The sequence below is a fragment of the Haemaphysalis longicornis genome, unplaced genomic scaffold (genome assembly GCF_048455015.1).
Source record: "Haemaphysalis longicornis isolate Haplotype H1 unplaced genomic scaffold, Haemaphysalis longicornis Haplotype H1 scaffold_10, whole genome shotgun sequence".
In the NCBI taxonomy this organism is placed as follows: Eukaryota; Metazoa; Arthropoda; class Arachnida; order Ixodida; family Ixodidae; genus Haemaphysalis; species Haemaphysalis longicornis.
The window spans coordinates 21,760,553-21,782,713 of record NW_027526204.1 but is presented as its reverse complement, the minus strand read 5'-3'; the positions used below and the strand labels follow the sequence as shown (position 1 = coordinate 21,782,713).

Sequence of the window (22,161 nt, the reverse complement as noted above, 5' to 3'; positions counted from 1 at the left end):
GACCACGCAACCTGGACGGCGGAAGACTGGAGCTATGTTCTCTTCATGGACGAATTCCATATTTTCAAGCCGTTGGGACCAGCGCCAACGCATTTCGAGGGCCGGGTACACCAGGTATGAGTGATGCAAATGTTTTCCATTTTATTTTAAAACCAAATAGTAATAGAATGCACAGGGATAGCGCGAATATAATTAATAGACCAGGCACGACAAGCTTTCGTGTTACTTGCATGTTCGTTTACGTGGAGGTTTGTTGCCATTCACCACGCGTTTTGTAGTGCAGTTATTTCATATCTTTGTTCGGCGTAGCCCTCGCCAGCAGTCAGAACTATTGCGCTCCCAAGCTTGGGCGCCAAGTTTCTTTTGTGACTCGCAATAGGAAAAACGACGGCGGAGCATATGCAGTCATTTAGCTGCCTACAGCACTGCCTTTCCCGGAGCGAAATTATGCGTCGGGTGCATCTGTCGACAATTGCACAGAGATAAACAAACGTCCGAACGATTTCGGCACTAACCTACTGCGATTTTATTTCTACCTCAGATTCGAGTCGTGCAACCCGCAGCGGATTTCAAGTAGCGGCCGGTGCGCCGTTAGCGTGTGGGGTACGATTTCAAGCCATAGCCTCGCTCCCTTAGTTCGTATCGGGGGCCGCTTCAACGCGGCTGCTTACGAGGACATCGTTGACAGCGTGGTGATACCCTACGCATGCCCTACGCTCTCGATGGTCCATTCGCGGATGGACTGTATTATTTGCAGCACGATCGAAGCCCGATACACATGGCTCGGTCAGTAAAACACCTACTGGACGAGCGAGGCGTGATGGTGATCGAGTGGCCACCACAGGGGGCGGACATGAACATAATTGAAAACGTGGGGGAGCAATGAAGAAGTCCCTTAGCAGCCGACAGCTACAAGGCGGCTCGCGTGACGCGTTGTGGCAAGCTATCAAAGAGGAGTGGCAGCGCCTCCGGGCTACCGACTTCGCGGCGCGCCTTTTCGAGAACATTCCTCGACGTGTGGCGGCTGTTGTGTCTGCCAAGGGGGACTTCACCAAGTATTGAAGTGTCTCAAAATGGCTGCCGCCACTGCCTTTGTTGTCCAGGGGCTGCTGCCTATCCCGGCGACTGTTTGCAATCACACTTGCATTTTTACCATTTTTTTGGAATAATGCCACGGCTAATTGGCAGTTTTCGGGTTGTCGCTCACCGTCATCTCACTTGTTTTTGTTGTTGTTGGCACAAAGCACTTGCTTCGATCTGTATGCCTCGGCACTGTGCGGCTGCTACCTGGCCCAAATAAACCGAGTTACGACGTCGTTGCCAATGGGCTAATTTATTTTCTTTTGGTCTTGTTGCATGCATGCGACTCCTCAGGATCAACTCGTGACTGCACTAAACATGGCTTCGGGCCAGTCCCAATGGCCGTGGTTTGTTCGAGTCACTGCGCCACGCACGCGCAGCTATGTGACGCTGGCAAAGGCGGGGAGCGGCCGATCGTGGGCGCGGAGCGCTGAGTGACCGCAGTTGCCTACTATCTTGCGCCGCCCCGCTAACAGCTCAGCTTTCAGCGCTCTTGCGGCGCGGCGACAAAGCAAGCATGCGAGCGAGCAGAGGGCAACATGTCGGAGTGGGACACGCAGCCTTTCTCCCTTCATCTCAAATGCGCATGTCCGTGAGTTTTCCACGGCCGCTGCCAGGTGACGGCACCGGTATCTTCGGCCATGCGCTTTGCGGTTCGCACTTGAATTGTCCATGACTGTACGTTGCGCTTGCTGTGAACACAAAGACTTGCACGAAAAAAAAAAAAACACGTAGACTTTGATGAGAGCACGGCGCACTAACAACTGATTTATTCGGAACAAAACAAACTCATATATAGATAACACAAAATGCAACAACAAATTACAGATAGATGGGGAGGAGGAGTTAGACGGGTGGAATATATTAATAAAAAGAGGTAAAAAGATAGCGGTGGTCGAAACGGGTCTACGTGCAGTCATTAGACAGATGATTCTAAAAACTTAATCTCACGCTGGGTGAGCGTAAACGAAGGAGTGCTCACGTATTCACCCTCACGTATTTACGAAGCGTTCTCAATGATTTCAGGACGTGAGGGTGAATGCGTGAGCACCCCTTCGATTGCGCTCACCCAGCGTGAGATTACGTTTTTAGAATCATCTTTCTAATGACTGCACGTGGACCCGCTTCGACCACCGCTATCTTTTTATCTCTTTTTAGCAATATATTTCACCCTTCTGACTCCCGCTCCCCATCTATCTGGAATTTGTTGTTGCATTCTGTGTTTTCTATATATGTTTTTGTTATGCTCCGAATAAATCAGTTGCTAGTGCGCCGTCCTCTCGTGAAAGTCTACGTGCTTTTTCCCATGAAGTCTTTCTGTACACAGCAAGCGCAACGTACCTTCAAAAAAAATAGTCAGTCGCACTTCAAATTGTTACAATGGTTTGTTACAAATCTGGAAACAGTTACAAACCTGGAAACAGTCAATTGTTACAGATCTGGAAGCAGTCTTGAGACTGGAAATTTTTCCCTATTTGTAATGCGTGTTTTTACAGTCAGCAGCATGGCTTTTGAAGAAGGGTATCTACTCTGACCCAACTGTCCACGGCTTCACTCAAGAGGGCACCAGTAGGGGATAGTTGATTGATTGGAGGATTCAACGCACCGACGCAATGAGGCGCGCCGTTGTGGAGGGCTCCGGGGTAATTTTGTCCACCTGGGGATCTTTAACGTGCGCCGAAATCTCGTACACACGGGCGTTTTTGCTTTTCGCCTCCATCAGAAAAGCGGCCGCCACGGACAGGAATCGAACCCGCAACCTCGTGCTCCGCAGCGCAACGTCTTAGCCACTGAGCCACCGCGGCAGGTGGTCGGGTATAGTTGGCCCTGCATAGATGGGGTGTGAAACGCTGGAACGTAGGGTAGTTGCAACAGCGACGTGTACTGTTGCTATTGCCCTAAGTGTACGCTTCACACCCCCGCTCGCAGCAGCCATCAACTCGAAAATGCAAGTTGACGTAGTTCCAATGCATATGCCAAAGGCCTTCTGTGAGGTCTGCCACAAGAAGCTTACCAGCAAGCCATGTACCTTGGTGTAAACCTGGAAATAATTTCTTCCACTCAAGAGTACTTGTCGAACAGACTGCGATTTGTTGATGTTAATGGTCAGCACTCTTACAAATTAGCGGTATTTCCTGGTGTAACGCAGGGGTGGATATGGGGCCAAAAATATTTTTTACTTGTGTTAAAGGGACACTGAAGTGAATTTGTCAAGCTCCCGTTTTTGCTTGCACTGTGTAGACTGGCTCAAATTAGCACACTTTTCATCGTTTATCCGGTTGACAAATCGGTAATTATTTTACAAAGCGCGAAAGAAGAAAAACTACCATGCGCGGTTTGCGGCGGCCGCGCCAACTAAAGCTGTGACGTTAGGAGGAGCGGGCACCGTGATTAGACGATGCCCAAGGTGAGCAACCAAACAAGTTTCGGTTTCGGTTTCGGTTCTGTAAAACACAACTGTTGGCGTTGTTGGATGGGCATTCTCAATAACTCAGTAATCATCGTACCGCGCTTCTGCCATGTTGTCAGCTGTAAAAATGCATAAAGATAAGCCTCCTAGGACGGCTTGGAATCGTAGCATTCACTAGCCGAAACCTACGCAGTGCATGAACGCCCTCCGCGTACCCGCAGACGCCCAAATGTCATGCGCTTTTCCCCCATATTTAGAGCTTGCTTCCGTCATGCCTGTATCGTAAAAAGCGTGTTCGCACCAGGCCAAGGGTCTGTTCATTCTGGCCTGTGCCCACTGCCTGCAAGCAGTAGGTGCTTATGGCAACAGCACGCCAACGAGAACTCGCTAGCGCGCCAGTACCAGCCTGCGCGCGTTTTGTGAACTAGTTCGTGGAGCCATGAACGTTGCGGCCCAAAAAAAGGTGAACTCAATATAGAAAACATCGGCGGAAAACGAAAAAGTTAACAGAAAAAAAAAGCACGTACCCGCGGGGATTCGAACTCCTGACTTGCAAAATACTTGCAGTTGCATATCTAGCGCCCCAAACAACTCGGCCACGGAGCGGGCTCCGGTGGCCTTGGTAATATAGGGTATATATTGTACAAACAGTTTACACTTTTATTTAGTTTTGGCATTTCAAGCAGCTTAGGTGACTATTTGTTGTATTGCGCTCGTGCAGTAAGCGTCGCCCGAGTTTCCACAATAGCTCACGTCTAGCAATTGCATTTCGTAGACGGAAAAGCGTTCGCAGATGCGTAGTCGTGCTGCTGACCGCTGTGCTTGTTCGCCCAGCGCAAAAAAGTACTTCCCGCACCCTAGTTTTACGCTGTACGGTAAAAATATCAGTTGATTTTATTTCCTTAGTACCTATATTGACTTCGCTGACTCTTATCCCGCCTTCAAGAGGCCTTATATTTTCCTACTGGCGTACCAGTCAGCGAAACTTCGCATGTGCGCTTGTGCAGCGCTTGTGTGAAGCGACCTTGACTTGGAGCTAGATACAGTGTACAAACTAACCAAGTTAAGAAAGGCAGATTCTACCATTCACAAACGTGTCCTGGCTTCGTTTCAACTGAGCGAACGAATTGCGACGACCCGTCGCCGGCCGGCGGACGAAACGCTGGGCCGACTGACTGTCTGAAGGCAGGGGAGCCGTGCAGTAGCGCAGCCAATTGCGAGCTCGGCTCCTCTCGACGTCACACGAAAACGCCGCAGAAAATGGGCGAGCGTAAAGAGAGGAGGACAGCATTTTCGAATTAAATTTTCTACTAAATAAAATCGCGTAAACGCGCCCAGGGTGGTCGAAACATGGTCTGGGGACTCCGGACTACAATTTACGCAAGTAATCCCACAATGTTTACATATCACTTCAGTGTCCCTTTAATGATATTGTCACGAAGTCAAAGGGGACGCATGTTTCTTCAAAATGTATATTATTTTTATTATTTTTATTTTAACATACTGCCGATCACCTTATGGATTTTTGCAGGTAAGGCAATAAGTCGTTTGAAGTACAGAAAATACAACGTGGCTTTTGTTCATACAGAAAAACAAGGGTATAAACATGTGAGTCAGATTTTCTACATGTAAAGCGAAGGTTAGGCCATCAAATTTAAAATCGGAAATCACGGCATCAAGCGTCACCAAGTTCATGGAAACAAAGCAACAAAACATAGGCAATTTCAATGCATCATGAAAACACAGACAGAAATTGGAGATTGTATTTTACAGCAGAGCTTGAAGAACAAACCAAACCAAACACTTTTCGGAACGTTCTTGTCACAAGACTACTCAGCAATAGTGAACATCAGATGTGAGAAGCAAACGTAGCGAGACACAACCGACGTAGAATCAGTCAACGCAGCGAAGTGTGTTGCCTGGCGTTGGCGATTCGAGTGCCGCAATACTTGCATTGCGAGCATTTATCTTTAGCCGTTAATACTTCCAGAACCATCGAAACGTGTGTAGAACAGTAGAACATAGATGATAAAGGACAAATATTCTGTTCGAATTACCTCATGGTGACACCCTGTTGCTATCAAATACGACAGCCTGGGCGGCATACAAAAGAAGCAGACGACAACGCGCGCTTCACTTTTAACTTTGATGAGACAGCTGGGACCGGCGAGACGCCAAAGATAACAGAAAAGTAAGAAAGTAAGCACAACAGAAGGTGTGGTTTGCGTAATTTCCCCCCTCCCCTCTAAGAGGGAGTCGAACCGATGCTAAATTTAAATGGAAGTCCTAACCATAAGAACTCCGTCACCTTGATTAGTAAGGCTTGAGGCGAACTACATGGACAACATCGGGCCGGGGTGTCTTCGCAATGTGCCGGAATCATCACCGGGGAAGACTTCGTAGATAAGTTGTGCAACATATTGTTGCGTTTAGTAGCGCCCGAAATACCATCGCCGAAGTTTCTTACTTATTCCGCGTCATCGAATTGGAGTCGAAACCCAAACAAGATCACCTGGGTGATACTCGGCGTGTCGGCGTCGGAGGGTGTAGTATGGCATCCACCAGCTGCTGGTCCGTAGTACGTACGCGAGCAAGCTGGCGGGGCTCCTCCGCCGAAGGAGGTGTCCTTGGCCGTCGGTGTTAATGTTGTCGTCTTCAAAATCTGGTAGCATGTCGTCGAGCATCGTCGTCGGCTGTCGACCGTAGACAAGCCCGAAATGAGTAACTGCCTGGTTTTCTCGCGAACGCGACGTAAGGGGGGTATTTCGTGACATGTCTTGCGTTCAACGTTAACGTAACAGGCGGGGACTTAATTAGTCCCCGCCTGAACGTTTTAAATAGGTTCTAAATTAGTAATACAGCTGTATGCGGCCAGGCGCTGCGACAGCCCATAAGTAAACACAACAGCAGGCGTGGCTGGCTCCAATATAGCCGTGCGCTTGTGTGCGGGCGATTGTATGTTATACTGCTCAGTGAAAACAATAAAGGATCACAAATTGCGAATACATCATTGGAAGTAATTCACAATTGGTGCTCGAAGGAAAATATCAAATAGCATTTCAAAAAGACTGGTGCGTGACTGTTTCGAACGAAAAAATGCAACTGATTTTTCATTAAATTGTAGGCAACACGCAAATGACTCGCACAACACAGTTGAAGTTTCTTAGTGTCCCCATTACAAATAGCCTCAATTGAAATCCTCATCATCCTCATCATAACCATCATCAACAGCCTACCCAGGCCCACCCTGGGGCAAAGGCCTTTCCCATTGACTTCCAACAGCTACTGTGCTGCGGCGGGCGATTCCTGTGTTGCCCACCGAATTTCCCGATGTCATTCCTCCTTCGTGTTGTTGGGCTTCCCTTTGTACACTCGTCTCCTGGTATCCACTCTGTTACCCTAACTGTCCACCGGTTCTCGATTCGTCTCACTACATGACCAGGCCAAGTCAATTTCTTTTTCTTTAGCTCAACTGACAGCGTGCAATTTCTGGCGTAATACCTCCCCTGTATCCTGAAGCAGGAGTGCGAGGGGCTGACCTATTGTCCGGAAAAGTTCCCCAGGCTCTGCGGCACTGTAGTTGAAGGAATGGCAGTTCCGTTGAAGAACGTCAGGGTGGGAATACGATTTATACGAAGCCATGAGGTGTAGGTGCTAGGTGCTGACCGGTAGTCACGTCTAACTGCATGGTAATGTGTTTCAGAATCTTCAGTCTCAGTTGGCTGTTGTGCTATTTGTCGCATGCATTGCATTTCCTGGTGGCGTTCGACATAAAGTATTTCTATTTCTTTTTATGGGTGAAGCCCCTTAGGGGCTCGGGCCGTCGGCGTCTCATGTCGTCGCCGTCGTAACCGTCCTCTCATGTAGTCACGGAACTAAAATATCAGGACACTCCTTTACACCTCGCTCTAGGACGTACCAAGTACTAAAAACACCGGGGCACTCGTTTACGCCTCACGCTAGAGAGCTTCATGCTTCAAAGACATGAGAATTTTACAGAAAACCTGTATACCTCTACCCCCTAACTGTTTCATTTCCGTTGGTAAAAAAGCCAAGGCGCCAAGAATACACTTATACACTGCATGCTTCGCCCCTCCCCACGTTTCACGTTAGTGGAGATGGCCCGGGATTTTTGTGTCTTCTTGTAGCATGGTGATAATTTTGCGGTGATTGCGGGCTTATAAATCAACCCGAAACTGTGTCTCGTCCGGTTAGGTTTCAACCCGGCGCCGAGAACTTACAGGTGGGGTGGATAGTTGCTTTGCAAGGGTGTTGCGTGCTTGAGGCTTGGTTGATGCTTGCTTGATGGAGAGATTCCGTCTGTGTGTATTGGTGTTTCTTTACGTCATTCAGTTGCTGCTCGTGGTTGACAAATTACAATTGCGCCTGAAGAGCTGCCATCTCCTCAGCAAATCGTGTCTCTGCTTTTTGTTGTGCTCGTTATAAATGCGCAAATATGGGATCGCTCTCAAAGCCGATGGCAGATTTCAGCGTCGTGTAGGGTTGAATAGGATAGTGTGTTTCTGGTATGCTATTTTGATATTGGTAAGTATGTTTTTGGGACTTGTAATCATCCTTAAAACATGAGAGCAAGGGGGAAAATTCGTTGTTTGTTGGCATGGGTGAAGCTGTCAACGGAACTTGTAAGGGCGAGCCAACGGGGTGTGTAATTCGCTGTTGGCTATCACCGTTTCGCAAACGGTTTTGAAAGCGGTTTTGTTGCTGACGAGTTTTATTCATCGACAATGTGAGTGTGAGCTGGGCAGGCTAGAGTAGTTGCGATGTGTCTGTATTTTTTTGCAATGCTCTGAAGAATTCAACGGCACAGGTTGGATCCTTCAGCTCAAGGTATCAACAACATTCACTACAGATAACAGTTGTGGAAGGACAGCTGCAGGCCTTATGCCTTAGCCTATGACAATGAGTGAAGATTAATGACCTTTCGTGGTAAATTTGCACGTGACATAAGAAAGAAAGAAGAAGAAAGAAAGAAAGTGTATTTCATTCTTTGCATACAATACAATTTTACCATCTGGGCCCTTAGCCAATCTGGCTAGTATCCGGGCCCATGCAGTAAACGCTTCATGACATTGTACGCGGGTCAAACATTTCAGTGGGAAATCACATTACACACATCAAGAGAAGACAACACTAAAGAAATGCCGCTTGGCTACAATGGTGACGCATACTTTCCATCACTAAAAACTATTTTACACATCTCGTAAAATTGGCGTTAGTTTTAATATCTAAAGGCAGAAGATTCCAGATCACAACTCCGTGGTAAGTTGGCAGATCAAGAAACCATGGTAAGTTGCAAATAGGGAAACAATGTGAAAATCAAAGTGTATTAGCACCTTTAGAAATGTATCGAAATGTACAAGCGCTGAAATGTACGCATGCATAATCGAAATAAGATTTACCACCCGGGCGTGCAGCAAAGATATCTACGCCATCAGCTTTAATAACACTCGTTAGCTAATTGTTGTCGGCTTAGGGGTCTCAGTTGTATATGACACCGCGTGTCATATACAATGTGTTGGGTAGGAAGCTGATACACATGAGTCCAGAGGCGCATGTCGTGCGTAATCGGGATAACGTCTTATCGTAGCAGTGGCTCGGCATGTGCACAGTCACATGTGGTCGCAGTAATCCTTTTGGAACACTTCTTAGTTTTTGTCATAACGTACTTGGCCAAATGGGGCTCTCCAGCGAGGTGTTAGATAGCCGGCTGCAGGAGATGAACTGGTGATGACGTTATGCAGGTGTCCTCCATCACATGGATTATTAACACGTGTGTGGTAAGCTCACGACGTTCGTCACACAGTCATTAAGGGGAGGGCATAGCTAGAGTCATTTTCTCTATCTGGCGTTGCCGAGCACTGCGTGGCTTCTCCCACACTCCGCTGAAAGCCTCAAGCGTATCTTTGCGCAATGACCACGCCGCATGAAGACCATCGTCGTCATTGCGTCAGCGCTTCGAACTTGTGTAATCTGCGTCGTCTGCACTACCATCGGCGATTCCTCCCTTGCGTTGCTGTTCAGTAAACCCCACATCCTCACTTGTGCCGGTGCCTGTTGTGGTTTCCATTTTTGTATGGTCGGCCGCCTGTGGGGCCTGTCGCTTACGGCCTACGGAAATGCCCTGTGGGGGCGTCGCCGCAGCTGTGAAGCGGCGTATCGCGTCCGGTAGAAATACATGAGGACAGAGTGTAGCCAGAAGAGGCAGCAGTTGTTCCACCTGAAGCGCTAAGCTTACTGCACGGTTTTCAACAGCAAGCTTATTTCATAAGAATGTATTGACGAGGAAACCGACGACTTGAATGGAATTTCGGGTATTTTCGAGGAAATGAAAGTGCCACTTTCGTGTCGTTGCGGCTACTGCCACAAAATCGTGTAATTATAATCGGAGCGACCACACTAAACCACCACCAGCTCCTCTTTCAAATAAATAAAATAAAAAAATATAATATATAAATAAATAAAAGAATAAATAAATAAACAAACATATATATAAATAAACAAATAAATAAATAAATTGTAAACGACGCGAATGGTCAAAGGAACCTGACAGTGCGCCAGGCTCAGCAGCGTGAAAGCAGCACCGCCAGTGACTGCCGAACCACAACACACTGGTGACGAAGACGACAGCTGTGCGTCGCTGAACCTGCTTCATCTCGTGTCACGGTCATTAAAAGCCTTCCGTAAGCTACCTTGCGTTTAGCGATACATACCTTTAGAAAATACAACAATAAATAAAAAAGAATATTTAAAAATAAATAAGCAAAGAAATTTCAAATACCAAAGTTCCAGAACAAATTAACGTTTTGTTCCGAGCTCCTCGGCCAGAACTCTACGTGTGCACGTCGTCAAGTTCCCTTCCCACGCATTGCGTGTGCAAGGACATTCACTGCAGAAGGACGTTGAACCTACTGCAACTTCCCCTGCGATACCATACGCTAACACTAGCAACTTTTCTTGAGTGCTTTATGCTCCAACGTTCAGCGCCACTTTTCTTGCATGCTTTATGCTCCAGCGTAAAGCACCCACTAGACCCGCTTACGTTTTTAGACACATTTCTTGAAAGCTGGCCGCTGAAACTCTTTTCTGTATGCGGCGTCCGCAAGTACGCCATTATGGTTGCACGAGACGGATGTAAAGCGAAGGAACCCGAACAAATGTGATATACATACAGGTGGTGGTTGTGGTGATGTTTATTGACGGGTAGACCTAGCCATAGGCTTTCTAAGCATAATTGCTTCTTCAGAGAAAGCGCACCGTGACGCACTCGCCATCTGGTGCGATGTGACTGTCCAGGTCCGGAAAAAGCCGCACCGCTTGCACGTAAGGCTTAGCGAGGCGGCCGCCGCTTCGATGGCTGGAATGGCCGCAAGGTGTACACTAATGCACTTACGATATCAAGTTGGGTATTGACATGCCCCTGGGTACTTAGGGACACAATAGCAGCGTTGTTTCAGAACAGTGAGGTTGATTTCCGCCAGAGTTTGATCCTTCAACCACAGCCGATGCGAAGCACCTTCGATGAGCTCGTTGTCTTCGTCGTCCGCCCAGAATAAAGTAGCACGTTGGCTCGCACGGGAACTGCGGCAGGCACGCGACTGAGTTCGGAACAGTGTGCTTGGACCACCGTGCTGAATAAACACTAAATAACACCGTTTATTTTCGTATTAGTGGAAAATGTGAGAGCAGCTGCTGAGGCAGCCCTAACGCAATAATTGTGGCATGTAGGTCTGTCTGTCAATGGAGTGGCGAGCCTGTTCGGTTTGTGACGCGCAGGGAAACGACGGTTCAGGGATCGCTGAGTGGAAGAGGGAAAGGGGTGAGGAAGTTGGGGTTAAAGGACGGAGAAAACTGAAAAGATTGTTGCTGCGGGAGGGGAGGAGAAGGTTTTTCTCAATGTCATAAATCATTGTTTAGTTTTTCTGAGATCACGGGTATTTACGTAACTTTTGTTATCTCGAAAATAACTACGATCGGTAAGTCTAGAGTAATAATATTTTGCACTACGATTGGCAAATCTAAAACTATGTACACGTGAACAACATTGTGCCAGTATGCTTGTCCTGCATGTCAGGGCCTCACCGCTGTGAGTTTCGGACATTGCCAAAAAGCACGATTTAATACATAAATAATATTCGCAGCCGATATACCGCATTAGTCATTTCCTAGTATTCAAACGAGGGTGGGTGGCTTTCAACGCTCTGCTTACTATCTACTCTTGTTCTTTTCTCTTGCCTGTTTCGGCTGTTTTATCTGCCTCAAACTGGTTCTATGCTGCCTTCAATCCCGTATGGGCGAACTACAACTGAAAGTGTGGTTTGCCGTGCTATTGCTGTTGGTTTTAACGACAAGGAAAAGAACCGGATGGCGAGCTTGGATACCGACGACGACGACGACGATGGAGACGGGTGGCGCAAAGGCTGTGCTCTGGCTCCAATGACCGAAGTGCACGTACATTGCATCCGCTTGTGTATTGCATCCTCATCGCTTCACCATCCATGATTCCTGCGACCTCCGTGCTGCTGCCTCGTAACAGTACGCTTTGAACTTTGCGCACGGTGCATTTTGAAAATTTCTTGACTGCTCTAGCAGCAATGGCCCGATATTCAAAGATGATGACGAAAAATACCAGAACAATTTCATTTTACGGAACCAGCTGGAGCTCCCATCCAGCAGTGAACTGTACTACCAATGTTAAATCGTGGTAAGAGCTGATACTTTTATCTTGCAACAATATTACAAGAACAATAAGCAATGATGTGCCAGTGGCCATGTAGACGTCTCGGTTCGCGCCAGATTAAACAAATCTTCTGCCCTACAAAACATTCATCAGACCCGTCTTAGAATATGCAAACGTCACGTGGTTTCCTTTTATAAACAACCACAAAAATGCCCAAGAACGAATACAACGAAAAGCGATAAGATTTGTCTACAACAAGTACAGAATAACAGACTCACCCACAGAACTTAAAAAAAGCAGGTCTCTTGCATTAAAAAACCGCGCTGAACTTGCACGTCAAAAATTGCTATATCGATTAGTTCTCTGACCTCTGAACATGGACAGTTCAATTTATATAGCATACACAGAAAAAAGGGAAACACGACAAAGGCATTCACAGACTCTGAATAAATATCAGTGCCGGACTTACTGCCTCAAATATTATTATTTTCCATTAGCAGTTATAGAGTGGAATGATTTACCCATCAGTATAACCAGCAGTCAATGATTGGAAACCTTTTCATCCCTGCTCGAATGTTATTTATGGTCTTTGTAATGATGAACTTAGTTGTCCACTGTTTGAAGTGCTCACTATTCTTCTTTCAGTACTACTTGGTATTGATGTAGTTTTAATTGGTATGGTACTGATGTACTCGTACAATGTATTGATGTCAGTTTTGTCTCACTCATTATTTGTAATATTTTACTTGTTACTCTTTGAGTATCCTTTGTGTAAATCTTGTCATTTCATAATGTATCTGCCATTCCTGCAATCATCCCTATATGGGACTGGCAGTATATGTAAATAAATAAATAAATAAATAAATAAATAAATAAATAAATAAATAAATAAATAAATAAATAAATAAATAAATAAATAAATAAATAAATAAATAAATAAATAAATAAATAAATAAATAAATAAATAAATAAATAAATAAATAAATAAAATAACTAATCACATCTGCCATTAAGCTCTACGTGTTTGAAATGATTAAATGATTACCGCTGTCGATGGCGTCCTTGTTTCCGGCCTGCAACAATCCATCGCACTTGGGGCAAGCGGGGCTGAAATGTACGCGAAGTATCTGTTAGTGATCTCTGAGCGCCGCATATTCATCGCGCGCTCCGCGCTCTCTCGCTGCTGAATTGCCGTAATCAGGGCTTCCCAACAGGCCTTTTATCATAATCATGAACTGGCTAGATAGGTCCACTGCAAGACGGAGGCATCTGCCACTGACTTCCAACCGCTCCTTTCCTGCGCGGCTCTAGTCCAGTCGCACGAAGTAATAAGTCTCTGCAAAAAAAAAAACGAAGATGAAGACAGAGGACAAGGCTTCGGTCTCTCTGTTTTCATCCTCGCTTTTTGCACACACTTGTTACTTCTTGCGTCATGAACCAATTAGCCAGCAACCAAGTCCTATCGAGTGTATTCTGTGCCTCTGATCTTCCTCCGTCCATCCATCGAGTTATCAGCCTTCCCTTTGTTCTAGACACGTCCCACGGTATTCTCCGTTAGTCATATGGTTCCCCGGTTGTCACATCGCCTCACTGCATGGCTAGCACAAGCCAATTTCTTTCTTCATTGAAACTATGGTTTCATCTCGAGTTTCCTTCATGATCCAAGAAGCTTGTTTCCTGTCTAGCATTATTCTATCATTATTATATCAACTTCTATCATTGTATCATTATTCTATCAAATTTATCATTATTCGTTCCACGTCCCGTTGAGCTGACCTACTTTGATTTCCAGTTGGCCGGTAAAGCGCCAAGTTTGTGCTCCGTATGTAATCACCGGCAGGATGCATTGGTTGTACATTCTTAGTTGTTATCTTCAACAGTCGCTTAACCTGGGCGGAACATGTTAATGAAGTATTTTATAAGCTTTCTAAAATTACAGGAATCATCAGCCGGCACCGTTACCTACTACCAAATAAGTTAAATTGCGGTTGTATAATCCATTATTTATGTCTCATCTGAACAATCACTAATGTGGGGTACAACAACTGTGGTAACTTAGCAAAAATTGGCTTCAGAGAGTGCTACTCTCCATTAACGATATTGCTTATACGGCGCACACGGCTCACCAGTTTAAAATGCATAACATTACAAAGGTATTTGACATGTACACCAGAAAGTGATCGACACGTACACAAAAGAGACCAAAAAAGGGGTGTGATAATGTGTGCGCACTTGCCGGCCTATGCGTCATTGGACCTGCTTATGCCTTCGGAAACACGAAACACTGACAGGTGCCTAATTCTCGCCGGGATTACGATTTGCAATACCATGCTGCCGCTTCTTTCAAATAAATCTCATCCCCTAGAGTAACTCCGAAATACGTTTTTAGGAGAGGTAAGAATACATGCCCATGTTAACGCTTGTCATGCAGTATTTTTTCTTCTCGTATTCACCATTTTACATATACGAATTTTTGTTGTTGTTATTTTTATTGTCATACACAACAAATTGTAAAGGTTGCACCGAAAATCATGCTGTGTCAGGGTATGAGTCACATAGGCCGCTGGTTGGATAGATAAGAGTATTTACGGTATGCTTCTTTATTTTACAGGGAACGACGTCTATTTCCAACACAACCTATGAAGTCGGCTTTGCTTGTTGCGCATATTTTTGTTTCCCTTTTTTCTTTTTTTCTGGCTGCTATGCAGTGCGCAGTTTGTCAAACTTCAAATGTACGAAAGTTGTCATGCTCGAAACTGTATGTGCTGTACCACAAAATCTTTGTTTTCGTATGTGTGTGTGTAGCAAGGTTGCTGCAGTTGCCTGCAACTACATGTTTCTATTGGTTGCTGCTGCGTTGTACCCGAGGAGCTGGTGTGCCCGTCAGACTGCTTTGGCATCTTTCTTCCTAGGCCCTTCCGACGTAATGAAGGGTCATATATACTTTATCATTACCTTTATCTCAACTTCATTTTTCATTAATTTGGAGAGTTTGCCCGGTGCACCCGAACGCATACCTACTCTGAGCCGGATGCCTTTCTCGTGGTTTGAGTCACCACTGACAACTTGTCCGAGGTAGTTGTTTTCTCCTGCTTGATCAGGAGCTTCGTTACATATGTCGAATAAGGCGCTTTTGACACAGTTATACATCATTACCCTTGATTTTTTATATTTATTTCTAGCCCCGTGGCCATTATTTTGGATTTTAGAACTTCCAGGCTTTTTCACAGGCGTTCAAAGCACTCACTTATCAACACTATGTTGCCTGAAAGCCTCAAATGGCTCAAGTGTTCTCCATCAACCCGTAAACCTACGTTTTCTCGATCAAGCTTCCCGGTTACGCCCTCCAGACATGTTGTCCACAGTTTTGGCGAGATGGTATCTGCTTGTCGTACGCCCTTTCGGAACGGCAATTTGTCGCATTCCTTGTGAAGGAGTATCGTTACCCGTGTACCCCTTATGTGCCGTCTAGGAATCCCGTATTCTATTCCCTGGTCTTTTAACTCTTCAAGCACAGGTGAGGAGTATACTGAGTCAGACACTCTCTCAAAGGCTATAAATGCCATGTAAAAGTGTTTGGAGTACCCTTCGCATAATTCTACTACTTTCATAACGACATAGATCTGATCGATTCTTGAGTATCCTTTCCGAAACCTAGACTGTCATCTGGGTTGTTGGGAGTATAAGGTGTGACTTATGCGGTCAACTGTTACTTTCATAAACAGCTTGTGTACAACTGAGAGTAGGTTGCTATGTCTAATTTTTAAGGTTTTTCAATCTCCCATCTTGTGAATCCGGATTATGTTGTTTTTCCAGGCTATGGGAACTCCTTTAATTCATTAAGCAATCTCAAAATAGGCTTGCAAGCTTTCCCAGTACAATATCTCCTCGCTGCTTTAAAAGATCACCGATTATGCCGTCGTCACCTGCAGTTTTGCTTATTTTCATGCCCTTTACACCTTCTAATTCGTCGTTTATCAGCAGTTGGACATCTCATCCAAGTTTGTGAGCTCAGTAGATTTCCCTGATCTGACGCAGCTGGCGTACATCCTGGTGTATCACTGTTCAGCTACTTTCGTCACATCGTCTAAGCTGTGCGTAATGTTACCATACTCGTCACTAATTGCGTAAATTCCGTCTGTAGCGATAGCTAGCTCCCTCTTACTTGTTTCCATGTTTCCAACTTTTTCATGCGTTTCCGTGATCACTACAATATTGTAGCAACAATGTCGTTCGTTTTACATTTGTTCATCGATTTCAAGAGCCGTCGTAACCCAAATGGATCCGCGGTACTAGCAATAGTACAAGGCATTTTGATGTTCTTACATTTGTAAATTATTTATGTTGTTTTAGGGGCGAAGCACCTTCGGACCTTGCTTTGTCTGACGCTTGGCGTCCGTGTAGTGTTGTGCATGCGCGAGGAGCATTGGACTGGATTAGATGGAATCGGATTGGATTGGATTTTGATTGGATTGGATTGCATTGGATTGGATTGGATTGTATCGGATTGGATTGGATTGGATTAGATTGAATTGTATCACATTGGATTGGATTGAAATGGATTGTAGCGGATTATATTGAAATAAATTGAATTGTATCGGGTTGTAATTGTATATACTGTACACACGCGTTGTCACTCATTTACATATGCTAGTGGCAATGCGACGGGTGATTTACGGTAAGAATAACGGTAAGAATTCATGATTCACTTCGTGGAGATGCGTGAATATTGTGAGTTAGTTTTCCACTTTGTTTCCTCCATGCGCCTTCTCCCTCAGCTGCTGAAGACTCTGAGATTGCCGTTGTTAGGTTGCCATTTAGCATGCCTGCCCTATGCTCGTTCTCCCTGGTTACATGCGCGAATTTGTTTTGCAAGGTTAATTTAAAGCTATAAAAGCTTGATATGGTTCAGTTGGTATGTTATGCTTAGTAATTACTACGGCGCAGTAAAACGGGGACGAAGACGAAACACGTAGAACAACAAAGTGCCGAACTTGATTTTCATTGTAGGTGTTTAACGCTCCGACGCAACGCAGTTGATGAGGAGCGCCGTAGTGGAGGGCTCCGGATTAATTTTGACCCCCTGGGGATCTGTAACATGCGCCGGAATCTCGTACACACGGGCGTTTTTGCTTTTCGCCTCCATTAGAAAAGCGGCCGCCGCGGCCGGGAATCGAACCCGCAACCTCGGGCTCAGCAGCACAACGCCTTCGCCACTGAGCCACCGCGGCGGGCAGAGTGCCTAACTTCCGACTGGATTTTACTGAGAAACGACGCTCCTTATACACGCAACAAACTCAAAACAATGTGACTTCAAAGTGAACCACATTTCTAAAAGGGTTCTCCTTCATGTGAAAGCCGGAGTATATGACGGAGTACTAATGTAGTTATCTCCGGCATGTTGATAAAATGAGTTTCAAGAATTTCGTGCTCAAGCGTTCCGCGCAATTGCGTACCTTAAAAACTGTGTGATCTGGCAGGGGGCTATAGATGCATCTTTTCAGTGCTCAGAAAGATAGCCACCCGCATTGTTTGACACTGTCCAGTTGTGCTCCCTCGTCTTCTCATTGAAATACCTTACAGTCTGCCCTATAGACACTTTTGTGCAGCTCTGGAGAACTTCGTACACAACCTCCACGCTGCAGTCTGTGTAGTGAACCGCGTGTTTATTTTTTTTTTTTGCCAAACCGTTCAGATTTTTTATTATTCCTTTTCGTCAAAGGGCATATTTTTGATAGCTTAGCTGGGACACTGATAACCACAGTTACACCATATCGTTACTACACTTCCTTTACATTGTGCAGGATTTCCTTCTTTTTTTTATTTCCTTCTTTTCTGACCTCCAGCGTGTCCGAACTTCTCATGCAGAACATTCGCCCAAAAGGAAGCTCTCACAAAATAGGAAAAGGCAGAAAAGAAAAACATGGTGCACGTCATACCACGGTGCACGCCATACCATATAAATCCTGGCAAAATGTACAGAAAGTGGTTCGCTGTTCGCTAAACAGACTGCAGCATGAGCTTCTGTACGAAATTGCTGCCCTAAGCTGCACAATAAGGTGTTTCAATGAGCGAACGAGGGAGCACAACTGGACAGTTGTGAACGATGCGGGTGGCCACTTTTCTGAGCACTGCAAAAAGTGCAAGTGTAGCCCACTGCTTGGTTGACTGACTGCCTGACTGACTGACTGATTGACTGACTGACTGACTGACTGATCGATTGATTGATTGATTAAAGGAAGAAAGGGTTTAACTCGCCGACGCAACGCAGGCGATGAGACGCGCCGCAGTGGAATGCTCCGGATTAATTTTGACAGCCTGGGGTCTTTAACGTGGTCCGAAATCACACACAGGCGTTCTTGCTTTTAGCCTCCATTAGAAAAGCGGGCGCCGTTACCGGGAATCAAACCCGCGTCCTTGGGCTCAGCAGCTCAACGCCGTAGCCACTGAGCCACCACAACGTAATGTACCTCTTCAAGTAAACGGTTGCCAATACTACTGAACTACGTGCACAGATCACACAACAATGGGAATAGGTTAAAAGATATCTCTATGGCTTAGTAAGGTTTCGCGAGCTGTGTCCAAAATATACTGCGACGAATTATTCTTTGCGATCGGTTTTGGTTATACTTGGTTTCGAGCTCGAGTCCGCGCCGGGTTATCGTATCATAAGTCTTGAGGCTAGCGCCCGTTTCCTCTTGTCGCACTCCCCGCCTGGAAGTCTTGTCTAATAGGGAAAAGGTAGTCGCTAAGTAAGACTGTTCCTGTTTGGTCGTTAATGCGCTCGGTCTAATAGATGCCTCTGGAAGGGGCGTTCCCGGATAAATGCTTGCAGGGCAAACGCCGGGGAATTTGTATTTGCCAACGCTGAACTGCGCATGTCACTTTGGTGACTGCTTCTTTGACGCTTGTGTTTTCGCAGTATTATGTCCAATAAACATTACTCAATGAGCCACTCGTTCTCCTCTGGTACGTGAGAACATTTAGCGACCTTGCGATTTTTCACTGTGTGCATGCATTCTTTTCTGGGAATAGTGGCAGCTATAGTTCGTCATGTAGGGCTGAATTACTTTTGGTTCTGGCGTTACTTAGGTAAAAAATCAACCTTGTATCATCATGACCAGGCCGCTCAGTATTTCGATAGTGTTAACAAACGCATCATCACCAACGTCATCCCCAGGCTCTCCTGTGCGCCTAGGGATCTGATCCCTGCAACCGATTCGCCGCATTCCTGGGGTCCTTTTTTTTTATTCAAATACCCTAAAGGCCCTTGCAGGCATTGCATAGGGGTGCGGGGATGGAGGAGCTACAAATTAGTTAAAACATCTTAACACAGTTACTCAAAATAAACAGCAAGCGTGAGTTTGAACACGAAGTAGGGGTTAGCAAACACTAACAAAAGGAACACAAGACTGAAAATCACACGATACAAAGCACGTAGTGAATCTTGTCAAAAGCACAACAGCCCTACTTTCCCAAACAAGCACGTTCAAACTGCCTTCAAATGGTTGACAAACGAGTCATGATCTTTAATACATGCAATTTGTGGTGGCAGCTTATTGCAATTATAAATGGCAAGAAATAGCGGCGATTGTCGAAGAAGATTTGTGCGTGCAAACATGGGGCGGACTTTGAATGGATGATCGAGTGGCGGAAAAAATGAAATTCGCGGTCTTGATGTGCGTTGCTGTAAAGGACGATGGGGTGTAATACAGTCTGTGGAAGTGAGAGAGCAGTGCTATCAGGCGTTTCAGGACACGTTGTGGTGAGGTGTAATTATTGTGTCGACATTTCTGCATGTCTACCGCTTAAAGTGCCCTCCCTTTAAATGGGCTTCGTAATCTGATTTACCTGCCATTTCTAAGTTTCACACTATTAAAATGCCGGTTTTCAGATATGCGCACCGATGACAGCTTCTTTGACGCTGCTTCATCGCGTACTAATTTTTTTATTGAACTTGTACCTCCCACCGGAAGCAGGTCCATAGTGCTCAACCTCACAGTTGAGCTGAAAATAGGTAGGGACGTAAGCAGTTTCAGTCAAATAAGGAATCCACCGAGCTATATGCAACAAATACGATAGCCAGAAACCAATCAACCAGGCCGTACTCTCCGTTTATTTTGCGTAGGTGCGATGTCATGCACAAGCAACCTGTGTCAATAAACTCGTAGCATAACTGCTAACACCTGGGGGAAAAATTGTAGCGTCCCTATGTCCCTCAAACAAAGCATCAGAGCATCAGAGTATTCCATACCAATGAAATTTGCTCAGGTTTCCAAAACAGTTATCACGTTTGTAATTTCAGTCAATCGGTAAAACCCGCACACTTCCTACACCAAAAAGATATTAAAGTTCCGCATTAGAGCCAAACAGTGCGGTCAATAATTACTCAGCAGAGTGCAGATTGACGCGAACACTCAATGGTGGCCATCAGGTTATTATAAATCAGAAGCATGCATCTTGTGCATCGAACACGAGAGTGCATTCCAATTGCAGCACACCGAAACCTAAATCTTCGCTGTTAGTTTTTTTTTAGATTTTAACCGGCGGTGACAGACGTCGGCATGAATTTGGTTATGGGAATTTGGCAACAAATATCAACAGGCGTAGGAAGTTCAAACTAAAGGGCGTAGCGAATTTTTTTATTTGTGGGCAGCAGCAATTGCATGCGCCCGTAGCATTAGACGTTCAATTACGCGCGGCGTTTGGATATATAGTGTGTTTTCGGAAATAACAAGGAAGACAGGTGTAAAGCCCGCAAGAAGGCAGTACACAGTTCTCCAAGGAGGCATAAATCGGGGTTCTCATAAATGGTAGATGCAAATAATCTGACTGCAGGACCACTCACCACCACGGTGCGTATACAAGCGCGTATCACAGCCCTTCCGTCGCCGGCGCCTTGTCGTACCCGCGGGGCGGCGACGCTTTCGAGGCGCGCGTCGTAACCGGTGGCAGTGAGTGGCGTGTCGCTGGCTGCCGGTGCATAACCTGCGGGCGCGTGCGCTAGGCAAACCCCGCGCGGGCCTTGCCAATGGGTGGAGCACAGGCGGTCCTTGTCGCGGTAGCTGTAGTTCCTTTGTAGTCCGAGATGGCGTGCCTGAGATGCGGCCACCGCGTCGTCGAGCGGGTCGACTGCGGCTGGGCAACGGCGAGCCCCGGTCGCGGCTCCGCTTAATCGTTCTCTCGGCGGCGCGAGGGGCTCAGCACGCACCAGGAGCGGCGCTGCCGCATTCCCACCCACGCAGAGGTTGAAAGGCGCCCGGGTGGGCTACATTTTTTACACACTATACGAGTTCACTGGGTACGTAGTAAAGCGTTGAGGCCTCAAATATCCCCCCACTTTTGGAAAGTGACGCGTCATGAAGCCACATAATCATCGGTCCCTGCCACTAAAAAGAACCCCTATTTCAACGCGGGTACATTTTTTTCACAGGGGCTTCGATTGTACCAGCAATTCAGATTTTGCGTTAGCCAGAACTCGGTGGACTCACTCATTAGTCCACTCACTCAGACTCGTTTGAACTCAAACTCACCCGTGAGTTTGAGTTTGAGTGAGCGCGAGGCTAGTGTGGAATGGTGAGTTTGAGCTTGAGCGAGTTTCAGCCCGACTGAGTTTGAGTACGACTGAGACCGAGTGCTTTCTGAGACCATTTTGAGTTTGACTGCATTTTGAGCTTGAGTACATTTTGAGTTCTGAGTAAATTTTGACTTTGAGTACATTTTGAGTTCCGAGTGAATTTTGAGTTTTGAGTCCGAGTGAGTTCTGCGTTTTGCGCCCATTGTGAGTTTGAGCTTGAGTGAGCGCACATATGCAGCTCAGCTATGAGTCTGAGTTTGAGTGACTGGCGATTCGAAAATAAATTTGTGAGTGAATTTGAGTGAGCCGTGACAACTTTGCCAAGGTATGGCGTTGGCTGCCGGGCAAAGCAATAGCAACCGTTTGACTGGTCCGGCCAGATGTCGGCACGCACGT

The 22,161-nt window shown here is 46.0% G+C and overlaps 1 protein-coding gene across 1 annotated transcript in view; it reads right to left on the bottom strand.

The window, feature by feature from the left end:
• Window positions 1-21,361, bottom strand: part of LOC144157653 (choline transporter-like protein 1) — a 164,344-nt gene extending 142,983 nt beyond the window's left edge. Inside the window, exons 1-2 of the mRNA XM_077688469.1 lie at window positions 21,037-21,361; window positions 13,234-13,295 (exon numbers count right to left, since the gene is read on the bottom strand). Of these exons, the coding sequence (XP_077544595.1) occupies window positions 13,234-13,275 (42 nt within the window). The 5' untranslated portion in view covers window positions 13,276-13,295; window positions 21,037-21,361. The remainder of the gene's footprint in view (window positions 1-13,233; window positions 13,296-21,036) is intronic.
• Between the last annotated feature and the right edge of the window lie 800 nt (window positions 21,362-22,161).